The following is a 12,584-nucleotide window of genomic DNA, read 5'->3' as shown; positions in this document are numbered from 1 at the left end:
AAGTCTGCCCGAGGACAGACTCAATCGCGAGGCTCTGGTGAGATGCAGTAGTGAGATCTGCACCTTTGCACCTCCGTCTTGGCTCTGAGATAGGGGAAGGAGATGAGAATTTCACCTGTTCCCCTTCAACTCTGAGCCTCAGAACTGGCTTGGGGGTTCCCAGGGCAGCGGTGTACTACAAGCCCCACCGGAACCCTGGAATGTGGCGCAACATTCCAGGCAGCCCCAGAGTCTCTCTTGGAGACGGGGGCACAGCTACCCTTGGCCCTTGCAGCCATGCCCAAAGCCAAGAAGGACGCCACGTACTCCTGGGTGGTCCAGGAGCCCAGCCTGGCACGGGATGTGGTCCGCAGCACCGGGGGCTTCACCCTGGGCCTGACCCTGGCCACGATCTATGGGCTCCTGGAGCTTCTGGTGGAGGGGCTGAGCCCCTGGGGCTGCCTGGTGGGAACCCTCACCATGGCTGCCTTCCTCAGCCTGGGCATGGCTTTCTCCCGCCAGGTCCGAGCTACTGTCCTGCTCTTGCTGCCCCAGGCCTTCTCCAGTGAGTCTGGCACCCCACGGGGAGTGAGGGCAGGCTACAAAACTACTGGGTGGGAATGGCAGGGGAGAGGGTCCCTGGTGTCAATGGCATCTCTAACTCCTCCCAGGGCAGGGCCGGATGCTCCTGCTGGTGGCTGCCTTTGGACTGGTGCTCCAGGGGCCTTGTGCCAACACCCTGCACAACTTCAGCCAGGCCAGCGAGGCTGTGGCCTGCGGGGCAGAGCTGGCCTTGAACCAGACCGCCGAGATGTTGCAGAGGGCCAAGCAGCCCCTTGTCAGTAAGAGCCGCCTTGTCTCCCACTGGCCAGCGTGCACCTTGTCCTATGATCGGCCTTCCTAAGGCCTGCTGACCCCATTGCTTGTAGAGTTTCTGGGCTTGGAAATGCAGCTTTGGGCCCCACTTACTCTGCATCCCTGTTCTGTCCCCCCGCCCTATCCCCTGCCCTGACATTCCTGACATTCCTGGTCCCTGGCCTCCTCCCTCTGCCAGATGAACACAGCTCCACAGCCCCCAGACCCCAGTGCCCTGGGGGGACAGCCCCTGCTCTCAGAGGACAGCACCTGCCCCTGTGCTCTGCTATACCTCCAGGTGCCCTGAATAAGATTAAAGCCATTGCCCGGCGGGCCAAAGTGGTGGCTGACCGGGTGCGCAAGTTCTTCCGGTCGATCATGGATGGTGTGAAGCACGTGGGTGAGCAGTCAAGCAGCTCTGGGTGGCCCCTTCCTGCTGGCAGGGGGTGCAGGGTGTAGGGCTGGGGTACAGAAGGCATGTGTCCTTCACCCATCCTGGGTCCTGCCATGCCATAGCCACAGTGTGCTCTGGTGTGTTCTGGCGTGTTCTGGTGCCCGCAGCCCTGGGATGCCAGTCTATCCTCCCCACTCCCTGGTTGTCCCAGTCAGGGCTCTACGCAACGTATGGTACTGGCTGTTGCACATCGGTGATGTGTGCAACTCGGAGCTGGGCAACCCGTACTCCAAATGCGCACAGGTCTTCGACAACGCCAAGGACAAATGCATGACGATCATACCCCGTGCCTACCACCTGTGCTACGTGCTCATGCCCTTTAAGCTGGTCCTCTGTGGACTTGCCAGCTGTGAGCGGGAATGGGGCTTGGCTGGGGAGGGGCTGAAGGGGGAGCTAGTAAGGAGGCTGGGACTGGAGCAGGGGAGCCCTGCTGTGATGCCCCTTTCCAACACAAACACACACACCCTCACCACTGCCTCAAGACAGCCAGACAGGGACCAGCAGGCTCCGTGAGAAGAGGGCCTGTGGGCGAGGGTCCCCACCGCTGACTGGGTTGCTGCCTGTGCTCAGTGGTGCAGGTGTTCTGCGTCATCCCCAGTGCCATCCAGACCTTCTTGCGCAAGACCATCCGTACCCGTGAGCAAGCCACAGGCAGCACCCCAGGGGCTCCCCCCTTCTCCACCACCACCAGCCCTGAGTGCTCCTATCTGCCCCAGAAAGTACTGCCAAGAAGCTACAGTCCAACGTCCCCACAGTGGTCCAGACGAGAAACCCTAGTTCAACCAGGGTGGGGTGGCTCAACAAAACTGGACTGCTATGGAGCAGGGTCTCCATCTCCCACCCCTGGCACAGGTCCCTGAGGCCACTGCTGCTGCATGTTGGGCTCAAGGCCACACTCCCTTATGGAAATTCTGGGGGTAGGGGGTAGGGAGTAGGGGTGGGGGTTCTGGCTGCCCCCAGGGACACTTCTGCTGGCTCCCGGCTCTCTCCCGGCTCACCCCTGCCTGTCGGCCCCAGCTGTGATGCAGCTCATCAACCGGGTGCGGAAGGAATTTGAATTTAACATGACAACCACCCACTACTTCTCCGTGGACCTCAATGCCTCACGGAGCCTGTCGCAGGTGGCCCTGGACCTGCGTGAGGCCGTGAGCCTGAAGCTGTACAGTGTGCGGGAGGTGCTGTCGCTGATGGGTTTCACCATGCCCCTGCTGATCACATTCCTCTACCTGCAGTGAGTGTTGGCCAGGGCTGCCACAGGCACCCCCAGAATGTGGTAGTGGGGAGAAGAGCCACTCAGGATGCCCCCCTCTCCCTAGGGCCCTGTACTACCGCTACGGTTATCTGAACTGGGATGACTTTGACAATGTCTACATCACCAAGCGGTTCCTGCGTATGGAGGCCATGCATTCCATGGCAGGGCTGCCCACAGTGCTGCCGCTCACTGCTCATGAGGCTGGACGCTACATCCAACCGGGTGAGCTGCCCCCAGCCCCACACCCCGAGGCCTGTGCTGGAACCTGAGAGCACCTCAGGCCTTGAGGGTGGGAAGCCCTGACCCTGTCCTTGGGGAGCCCTCAGGAGTCAGGGCAGGGGCTGAAAGCCAGGGCTGCCGGGAGTACAGGCAGGGGATGGATGTGGATTTGGGGGTGGGATGCAGAGAAGCTGGGGGACTCTGGACAGGGAGGGGACACACCCAGGAGGGAGGGTTCCTGGTGTTGGGGGTGCCCAGGTGGAGACGCCAGACCTGCACCTGTAGCCACAGGCCCCCCTTTCCCCTGTGAGGTGCTTTCCAGTCCTGTCTGTCCCAGGGGCCTCCCAGCTGCCTCTCTTTTCCCTCTTCCTAGTGCATGAGCAAGCCCAGGCAGGGACACAAGCTGGGGTCTGGTCAGGGAAGGAGAGTTGGGGAACAGCCTCCTGAGTAGCCCAGCCCATGCAGGCTCCATCATCCTGACCCGCTGGGAGCAGGTGTTTTACATCCTGGAGATCTTCAACCTCATGCGGCACCTCCTCCTGGTGATGTTGCTTGTCTTCCTGGACTACGCTGTCTTTTGGGTGCTCGACCTGGCCCGGTACCAGCTTCAGGGAGAAATCGTGGCCCGCAGTGAGCACCTGCGCCATCTGTGCCTGCCTGGCCACACCCAGGGCTTTCCCTCAGTCCCACCTTTACTCCTGAGGGTTGCCTGCTGTCCGCATGTCCTTGACTGTTCCCTTCTGTCAGCCTGTCTGCTGCCTGCTAATGCCCATGTCCAGCTCAAGGTTACAACACCACAGAGTCAAGACACAAGCTCCCACTGGCCTGGGTTTGTGTCCCAGCTCAGTCCCCTATCAGTTGGTGGCTTGCAGAGAGGCACACAGGGTTCTACATCCCAACTCAGGGATCCCCACAGTCACCACTTCTGTGGGGTGCTGTAAGGAGAAAGGTAAATTGTATGTGTCAAGCGCCTGCTAGACTGCTGACCAGGGCCACTAGCCAAGGGAGAGAATGACTCTCTGTGTTCTACAGCCCCAGCAGGACGACCGAGAAACACAAAAACACCCCTAACAACCAAGTGCTGAGTCCCGGGTCTGTGGTGGTGTATGCCCAGGCCAAAATTCCAAATCAGTGTCTGCTGGAGTGGTTAAGATGTTGTTCAGGATACCTGTGCCTCAATCAGAGCACCTGGGTTCAAGTCCTAGCTCTGCTTCCATTCCAGCTTCCCGCTAATACGCACCCTGGGCAGCGGCAGGTGATGGCTCAAGTGCCAGGGTCTCTGCCACCCACATGGGAAGACGAATTCTGGAGGTCTGGCTCCAGCCCAGCCCAGCTCTGGTTGTTGCAGGCTTTTGAACGGTGAACCAATAAATGGAAATTTTCTCTGTCCCTCTGTCTCCCAAACAAATTTAAAATAACAGTATTTCTGGGTGGTCATGGAGGAAAAGGGGTTGACTTATGAACTGCTAAGGTCATCTCAGACCTGGTAGCCTGGGCAGGTGGCCCTGCTGGACTGAGGGGCCACAGGGCACGGTGCTGGGGACTTTGAAGGAGTCATCAATTTGGTTGGATATGGAGGTGGAGTATCCTGGCTGCTCTCCCATACGGTGGAGCCAGCACCTTCCATGGGTAACCCTAACATGGTGTTCCCTGTGCTAGGCCCTGTGCTGCTGACCATCAACGTGGAGGGAGCTGGTTATACCAGCAGCATATTCCGTGACCTGGTGTCAGCCTTTGACGTCCTCCAACAAAGCAACGTTAGCATCTTGTCCCGACGCTGCCTGCTGCAGCCCTCGGAACCGGACACCTCTGGTTACATTGCCATCGGTATCTGCCATGCCCCTGAGGGTGCCCCGGGGCCCACAGGGCTGTGGGGCCAGGGCTGGGGCCAGGCTCCAAGCTTGTGTGTTTCCAGGCACCATGTATGGCCTGTGCTTCTTTGTCACTCTGTTTGGCCACTACGTCAGTCGGCTGCGGCGGGTCATCTGTGCCTCCTATTACCCCTCCCGGGAGCAGGTGAGGCCTCCACGGGAGTCAGAGCCCTTGACCTTGCCCCCTCCGCCCGTAGGGTGGGGTAGGCCGAGCTTCTGGCTGGTGGCCTTGATTTGGGGAGCTCAGAACCCTTCAGTCAGTAGCACCCCCCGGGCCTCTCTCCTGGGCTGGAAATTCCATAGCGAGTCACCTGCACTATAGGTGATCAGGCCCCAGGTGCAGGCTGACTGGGAGAAATGGTGCCTTGTGAGGCCAGGGCTTCCTGAGCTGGAGCTTGCTCCAAATGTTGTGGGTCTGGAGGCTGTGTCTGCGTGTTGAGATGTGAATGGGGACTGCTCACTACCTGACCACCCCCTGGGTACCCATCACTGTGCTCATCTCAGGACGCCAGGCTGAGCTAGACATAGTCTCAAGGCTGCAACCCAGAGCAGAGAGTGGGTCGCTCCACCTGGGGAAATCATTAGGGCTTCCTGGAGGAAGTGGTGCCAGAGCCAGGCCTCAAGAGATTCATAAGGATTGGAAGGAGGGAAAGGACAGAGTATGCTATCTGCTATCCCCAGCCTCCCCCACCCCCAGGAAAGGATTGTCTATCTCTACAACATGCTTTTGAGCCGCCGGACCAACCTGCTGGATGCCCTGCGTCGCACAGTCAGACGGCGTGCGGCTGACCAGGGCTATGTCAGCACGCTGCAAGTGCTGGCCAACTGGTGAGCCCACTGCCCCTTTCCTGCAGGGGTGAGGGGAGAGCAGACAGAAGAGCCAGGGATCGGAGTGGATCAACATTTGCCCTCAGTGTCAGGAGGGCATGCGTTGACGACGGTCCCTGCTTGCTAGTCACGCCCGGGAGAGGGAGATTGCAGGATAAGAACTTTTCTTTTTCTCTTTCTTTTCTTTCTTTCCTTCCTTCCTTCCTTCCCTTCTTTCTTTCTTTTTTTTTTAAGATTTATTTTTGTTATTTTTTCATTGGAAAGGCGTATATACAGAGAGGAGAGACAGAGAGGAAGATCTTCCATCCGATGATTCACTCCCCAAGTGAGCGCAACGGCCCAATGCTATGCCGATCCGAAGCCAGGAGCCTCTTCCGGGTCTCCCACGCGGGTGCAGGGTCCCAAAGCTTTGGGCCGTCCTCGACTGCTTTCCTGGGCCACAGGCAGGGAGCTGAAAGGAAAGCGGGGCTGCCGGGATTAGAACTGGCGCCCATATGGGATCCCGGGCGTGCAAGGCAAGGACCTTTAACCACTGCACCACCGCGCCGGGCCTTCTTTCTCTCTTCCTTTCTTTCTTTCTTCCTTCCTTCCTTCCTTCCTTCCTTCCTTCCTTCCTTCCTTCCTTCCTTCCTTTCTTTCTTTCTTTCTTTCTTTCTTTCTTTCTTTCTTTCTTTCTTTCTTTCTTTCTCTCTCTCTCTCTCTCTCTCTCTTTCTCTTTCTCTTTCTCTCTTTCTCTCTTTCTCTCTTTCTTTCTCTCTTTCGCAGAGAGATCTTCCTTCTGCTGATTCACTCCCCAAATAGCTACAACAGCCAGGAGCTTCTTCTGGGTCTCCCACATGGGTGCAGGGTCCCAAAGTTTTAGACCATCCTCGACTGCTTTCCCAGGCCACAAGCAGGGAGCTTGTGGAGCTGCAGTGGAGCACTGGGATTCAAACCAGTGCCTATATAGCATGCCAGTACCCAGGCAGAGGCTTAACTTGCTGTACCCTAGTACCAGCCCCAGGATGAGTATTTTTAGGGTGGGGAATAAAGGGAGAAAGGGCTCCATGGCAGTCAGAGGGCCAGGGGTTAGATTGCAAGGAGGGTGAGGCTGATGGGCTGGTTAGCTTAGTGTCCGCCACCTGCTCCTCAGGTGCCCCTGCCTTAGTCCGATTGCCAATCACTACCGGCGGCAGCAGATGCACTGTATGGGCTGTGGGCAGCCCCAGGGTGAAGAGGACATGGAAAACTTTATTTCCTGCAGCACCCCGGGGTGCCGCGGTGAGATTGCTGGGAAGGGGACCCCTCTCCGGTGGATGAGAATGGCCTTCCCCACATTGTTTTGCAGTCTCAGCACCCAGGGCGGGGGGCTTTTCTCTTCCCTCCCTGCTGCCCACCTCTTCCAGGAGTGGACAGGCCCTTTTAGCAGACAGCTTCCTCTTTGTGCCTGCCACTTGGTTAGGATCCTCCCTTGCGTAGGTGCCCACAGGAGGAGGGGCTAGGAGCCAGGGCGCACAGCGGGATGGGCAAGCTGCAGCTTCTGGGCTCCCCCACTCAGGCCTCTACTGCCACACCTGCTACCGCCTGCTGGACAACACCTGTTCTGTGTGCACAGCTCCCCTCTCCTACCAAGGGGACCTGGACCTGGAGCTGTGAGTCCTCTGACAGGGTGGGGTGGCTGGATGGAATCCTTACGAGCAGTGAGAGGAGCCACCCCTTCTCTTCCCGCATACTTCCACTCCAGACACTGACGGGTGGTCATTGAGTCCCCAGGTTTTCACAGGGACTCCAGCGATGAGGAGGGCCCCCGGCTCTGGCTGGCTGCTGCTGGGAGGAAGGACCCTGAGCAGGAGCGGTGGCTACGGCAACAGCTCCAGGAAGCATTCGGAGGAGGCCTTGCAGGGGACTCCAGCTCCACAGAGTCCAGGTGAGCTGCCAGCAGCAGGAGCTGGCCCTGGGAGGCTGTCAGATCACGTGGGCTTGGAGTGGAGGCAGTTGGAGATGAGGGGAGGGAAGGAGCTCAAGCTGGCAGAGCGCTGGGGAGCAGTGACATCATCCAGGTCACAACGTGGGATGCGGGGACAGTCCAGGAGAGGCGAAACACATTCTAGTAGGATGCGGGGTACATGAAGCCATCGGGAAAGGTGGCAAAGGCAGCGGGTTTGGGGCAGGCTGGTAGCTTGTAGGACTGAGAAACCAGGGAAGTATTCCAAAGAGGCCTGGAGAATGTGAGACATTCAGAAGGGTAAATAAAGACACACAGCTAGGCCAAGCCAGGCCATGCCTGCCATCTGGGTGGAAACTCGGGCCGGGCTGGGAGGAGGACTTGGAAGTAGAGCTTGCAGAGACGTGGGTCAGTGCCCCCTTGGCCATCTGAAGACCCTAGGCTTGGAAGAGCCGCATTTGCCTGTGCCACAAACCAACACGACAGAACCCCGGCTGGCCAGAGCAGGAAACCGAGAGGACGGGTCTCTCTTCTAGCCTGAGAATCTAGTCGGTGATGGCCACAGGCACCCCGGGCACTGAGCACAGTCTGGGTTTCTGTGCTTGGGTCAGGCAAACATTAGGGCAGAGTCGGTTCTGGGAAAGACGACGGCCCGATTGGAGATCTCTGAGGTCTCCACAGGGCAGCCAGCTGCAGATGCCCGGGGGCAGGGCTCTGGGTCGTAGGTGTGTTTGGAGGTGGTTGTTGACTTAGAGAAAGAACTAGATCATCCTGAGGGCAGGGGGTTATGGCAGGAGCAAGGCTTGGGGGATGGGACAGAACCCTGGGGGAGCTCAATCACAAACCAAGGAGAAAGGAGGCTCAAGGAAGCAGGAATGTCACACATGCAAGAACCATGAGAACAGTCAAGTGCAAGCGGGACTGGAGGCTGATCACTGTGTCCAGCAAAGGACAGAGCACTGGGGCGGGGGCATTTTAAAACTATTCATTGATTTGACTGAGGAGAGAACGAGCTCATTTCCACCTGCTGGCTCATTCCTGGTATGCCTGCAAGAGTTGGAGCTGGGCTGGGACTAAAACTGGGAGCTTTGGTACCCGATGCAGATGCTTCAGGGAGGGTGCTGTGGTGTGGATGTTTAAGTCACTACACCCCATATTGGAGTGCTTGTGATAGAGTCCTGCCTTCACTTCCAATCTGGCTTCCTACTGTTGCACATCCTGGGAGGCAACAGGTGACAGCTCATGCATTTGGATCCCTGCCACCCACATGAGGTATCTGGATGGAGTTCCTGGCTTCTGGCTTCAGTCTGGCCCAGTCCCAGTCCCACGTGTGTGGCATCTGGGAAGTCAACAAGCCAATGGAAAATCTCTCTCCCCATCACTCTGCCTTTTGGATAAATAAGCTTTAAAACACACACACACACACAACCTCAAAACCCAGGTGTCTTTTAGGGACTTCAGGGACCTAATGACTTGAACCACCAGCACTGCCTCCTAGGCCTACACTGGCGAGATGCTAGGGTCGAGAAGCTCATTTCAAACCCCGGTTCTCCAGGCATCTTAGCTACTAGGCTAAACACCTCCTCCTTGGGAAATGTTTTTTAAGGCCAGAGCCAGACCATGGTGGGGTGAGGAGTACATAGCACAGAGGACCCAGAAAACAGGGCTGGATTTGTGGTGCAGTGGATTCAGCTGTTTCTTGTGACATCAGCAGCTCATGTCAGAGCATTCTGCTTCCTGTCCAGTTGCCTGCTAATGTGCCTGCGAAAGTAGCAGAAAGTGGCCCCAGTGCTTGAGCACCCACTTGGGAGACCCGTATGGAGTCCCTGGCTCCTGGCTTCAGCCAAGCCTAGCCCGTGAGTTTGTGGCCGTGTGGATAGTGAAGTAGTGAATCAAGATCTCCCTTTATCTCTCCCTCTCTGTTACTCTTTCAAATAAGTCTTTTTTTAAAAAGAGGAGGAGGAGCTTGTGAACGAAGAGGAGGGAATTAGCCTCATACTAGTGAGAGGAACTTGGAGGGGCCCAGCACTAAGACACTTTTGTCAATATTTACTTTTGGGGTTGGTGCTGTGACTCAATGGGCTACCTCCACTTTCAAGCACCAGCCTCCCATAAGGGCACTGGTTCTAGTCCCAGCTGCCCCACATTCTGCTCCCTGCTTGTGGCCTGGGAAAGCATTAGTGGATGGCCCAAAGCCTTAGGGCCCTGAACCCATGTGGGAGAAATGGAAGAAGCTCTTTGCTCCTGGCTTTGGATCAGCCATTGATGCCATTTGGGGATGGAAGATCTCTTCCTCTCTGTCTCTCCTTTTCTCTTTACATCTGCCTTTGCAATATTTATTTTCATTGGAAATGGTGATTTACAGAGAGAAGAAACTGAAAAACAATTTCCATCCATTGGCTCACTTCTCAAGTGGTCCCAATGGCCACAACTGAACTGATCCAAAGGTAGGAGCCGAACTGAAGCCAGGACCTTCTCCTGGGTCTCCCACGCAGGTGCAGGGTCCCAAGGACTTGAGCCACCCTCTGCTGCTTTCCCAGTCCATAAGCAGGGTCCTGGAAGGGAAGTGGGACAGCTGGAGCACAAACTGGCACCATATGGGATCCTGGCACTTGAAAGGGGAGGATTAGGCAGTTGAGCCATTGTGCTGGGTCCTAAAAGATATTTTATCTTTACATTTTTATTTCATTTATTTGAAAAAAAAAAAAAACCAGAGGTACATTCTGCTTGCTGGCTCACTTCTACAATGCTCACGCTAGGGCTGAGGTAGACCAAAGCTAGAAGAGAACTCAGCATAAGGCTCTCATGTCAGGGGGGCGGGGAGGAAGGCAGAGATCCAAGTACTTGAGCCATTACTTGCCACCTTCTAGGGTGCATCATGGCAAAGTGGAGCTGGGACTCAAACCCAGGCAATACAGTAGGGATATAGGCATCCCAAGCAGCACCTCAACAGGTGGGCCAAATGCCTGCCCCTGAAAGCTTTGTCTCCATCTCAAGATCAGAAGATCGAGGCAGAGGTCTGGCCTCCGGGGCCGGATGGACAGGGTGGCTTTAGAGATCAGCTGGCTGGCCTGAGGCAGGAGTGGAGATCCAGGTTCCTGTGTGCAGAGTTGAGCCTGCTGCAGCTTGGTGGCCTTGCTTTTTCTCACGGGCGTAGGAGGCCGGGGCACCTGCTGGGACAGCACAGGGGGTGGTTGGGAGTGGAATAAAGGTTTCCAGGAGTGGGTGGCGAAGGCGGAAATATCTGCTGCGGGGCGAGCAGAGAAGCCTGTGGGGGAGACCGAGGGATTTCCAGGTGGCGGCGGAGGCCCTAGCAATGGTGACAACCACGAGCGGCCACTGCACGCACTTGGTTCTGTGGTTCTTTCTGGCCAGCGTGACAGCTGAGGATGGGATTTGAGGGCTGCTGGCGAGTTCTGGGCAGCTCAGGGGAAGGACAAAGTGGGAAAAGAAGTAGTATCTAAGATGACTGGCCTGGGGGAGGAGCAGCAGCTGGCCAGGGCCAGTCTAGCTGAGGTTTGGACCCTGATGCAAGATGTTAGAACAAGAGGCAGTGGTCTGCGGGGGGAAGGGAGGTGAGGGCAGGAAGGCTCTTTTGGCAGGGAAGGGGCTGGGGGAGTAGGTGGGCCTCAGTCACCGCCATGGTCAGGCAAGTACTGTGAAGAAAGCCTATGAGTGGCCAAGGAACAGAAGATGGGGTGGTGGTAAGGGGATTGGAAGGGTCATTGATGAAGGTTTCTAGGGCAAGGAGGTTAAGGAAGGACAGGCCAAAGGTGGTTGTGTGCTCAGGCAGCCAGGGAGGTAGCTGGGCCAGCAGGTGGCCAGCTCAGGTGGCTGCAACTGAACATCTGGGAGGACTGGAAAGACAGTGCTGCGGTGCTAGCCAGAAGCTCTGACACACACCAAGGCCTGGCTGGCAGTGAGGTGGGGAAGCCACCACCAGTATACAAGGGCTGCCTAGAAAACTGTGCAGCAGGAACATTCTAGGGCGATGGACGCCAAAGGAGAAGCAACTAGCAGGGCCCACTGAAGCCCTATTGGCAGAGCTCACCACGGGCAACTTGTACCTTTCCCAGCTGTGTGGCCTCAGCACCACCCCAAACCAGCAGGTTACCTCAAGAGCCCCAGGGTGCTGTGTGTGCTCTACCTGGGCCTGGGCGAGGGCAGGAGTGCACCTGTGAAAACAGGGCCATGGTGACTGGGCTGTGCTCTCCTCCTCTCTCTAGTGACCGGGAGGAGGGGCAGGGGCCTCGGCAGAGGCGACACTGGCAGCAGCCTCTCCTAGAAGGCCAGCATCCCACAAGCCTCCCCACAGCTCCTGAGCCCCCGAGAGCAGTGCAGAAGCCCACAACCCTCAAAGCAGTCTCCTCCACTTCAGAACCCCCAGTCATTGCATCTCCCACCTCTCCCGGATCCCTCCAATAAAGGAACCAAAAGTGGACACAAGTGTGAATCTTAAATTATTATTATTTCATCCTGTTGCTTACACCCGAGGTGGGGGGTACGGGTGGGGGGAGGGGAAGGAACAGGAGAGGGGGAGAAACACCTCCCCCCCTAAGGCACTGATTGGGAAAGCCACAGGTAGGGAGAGGGGAGGCCACACTGTCCCCACTCTGGGGCCATGCCCCAGGTCTCCCTGGCCTGGGGCTGCCCCATCACCTGAAATGCTAAGATGAGGCCCAGGGTGACCCGACCTCCTCCCACCCCAATATATTACATCATCACTTTTTAAATAGATACAGGGACTGGTCCCGCTACCCCCTCCCTGTGACCCCTACCCACGGTAGGGGGTACCTGGGCAGCTGTGCAAATGGGCATGGGGGTACACGGGAGGGAGAGGGAAAGAGCACCGGGCCCCTGAACCTGCCCCTTGGAGGAGGGGGAGGGACCGCCAGGCCAGGGAGGGGGGAATAGTGCAAGGCAGAGCCCAGGCCGCAACGGGGTCCAGCACCCAGCGAGGAAAGGGGTGGGGGAGATGCTCCCCCACCTCCCAGCAGAGTTGGGTAGTTAAAAATCTGAGACTAGATTTCAACGAGACCAACAGAAGAGGCTATGTACAGAGGGGGTGGATTCACTCCTCAGAGAGGGTGGGCACGAGTCTTCCACGCCCGAAAGGGAAGACGGTGGGAAGCGGCTTTCTCCCCACCACAGATCTGCAGGCCACTTTCCCGGGAGCCACTGCTTGGCACGGGTCGGAGGCCG

The 12,584-nt window shown here is 57.4% G+C and overlaps 1 protein-coding gene across 1 annotated transcript; it reads left to right on the top strand.

The window, feature by feature from the left end:
• Nucleotides 1-276: 276 nt before the first annotated feature.
• Nucleotides 277-7,093, top strand: DCST2 (DC-STAMP domain containing 2). The gene is made up of 13 exons (XM_040999367.1): nt 277-544; nt 651-821; nt 1,133-1,234; nt 1,440-1,637; nt 1,859-1,924; nt 2,306-2,519; nt 2,605-2,762; nt 3,225-3,389; nt 4,419-4,586; nt 4,675-4,775; nt 5,328-5,458; nt 6,591-6,718; nt 6,996-7,093. Exons 1-13 carry the CDS (start codon nt 277-279, stop codon nt 7,091-7,093), a joined length of 1,968 nt encoding a protein of 655 aa, XP_040855301.1.
• Nucleotides 7,094-12,584: the final 5,491 nt, after the last annotated feature.

Source organism: Ochotona curzoniae, unplaced genomic scaffold (assembly GCF_017591425.1).
Source record: "Ochotona curzoniae isolate NIBS_2020 unplaced genomic scaffold, NIBS_Ocur_1.0 scaffold_1037, whole genome shotgun sequence".
Classification (NCBI taxonomy): Eukaryota; Metazoa; Chordata; class Mammalia; order Lagomorpha; family Ochotonidae; genus Ochotona; species Ochotona curzoniae.
Note: the sequence above shows the minus strand (reverse complement) of the source record. Positions and strands in the feature narration are given on the sequence as shown.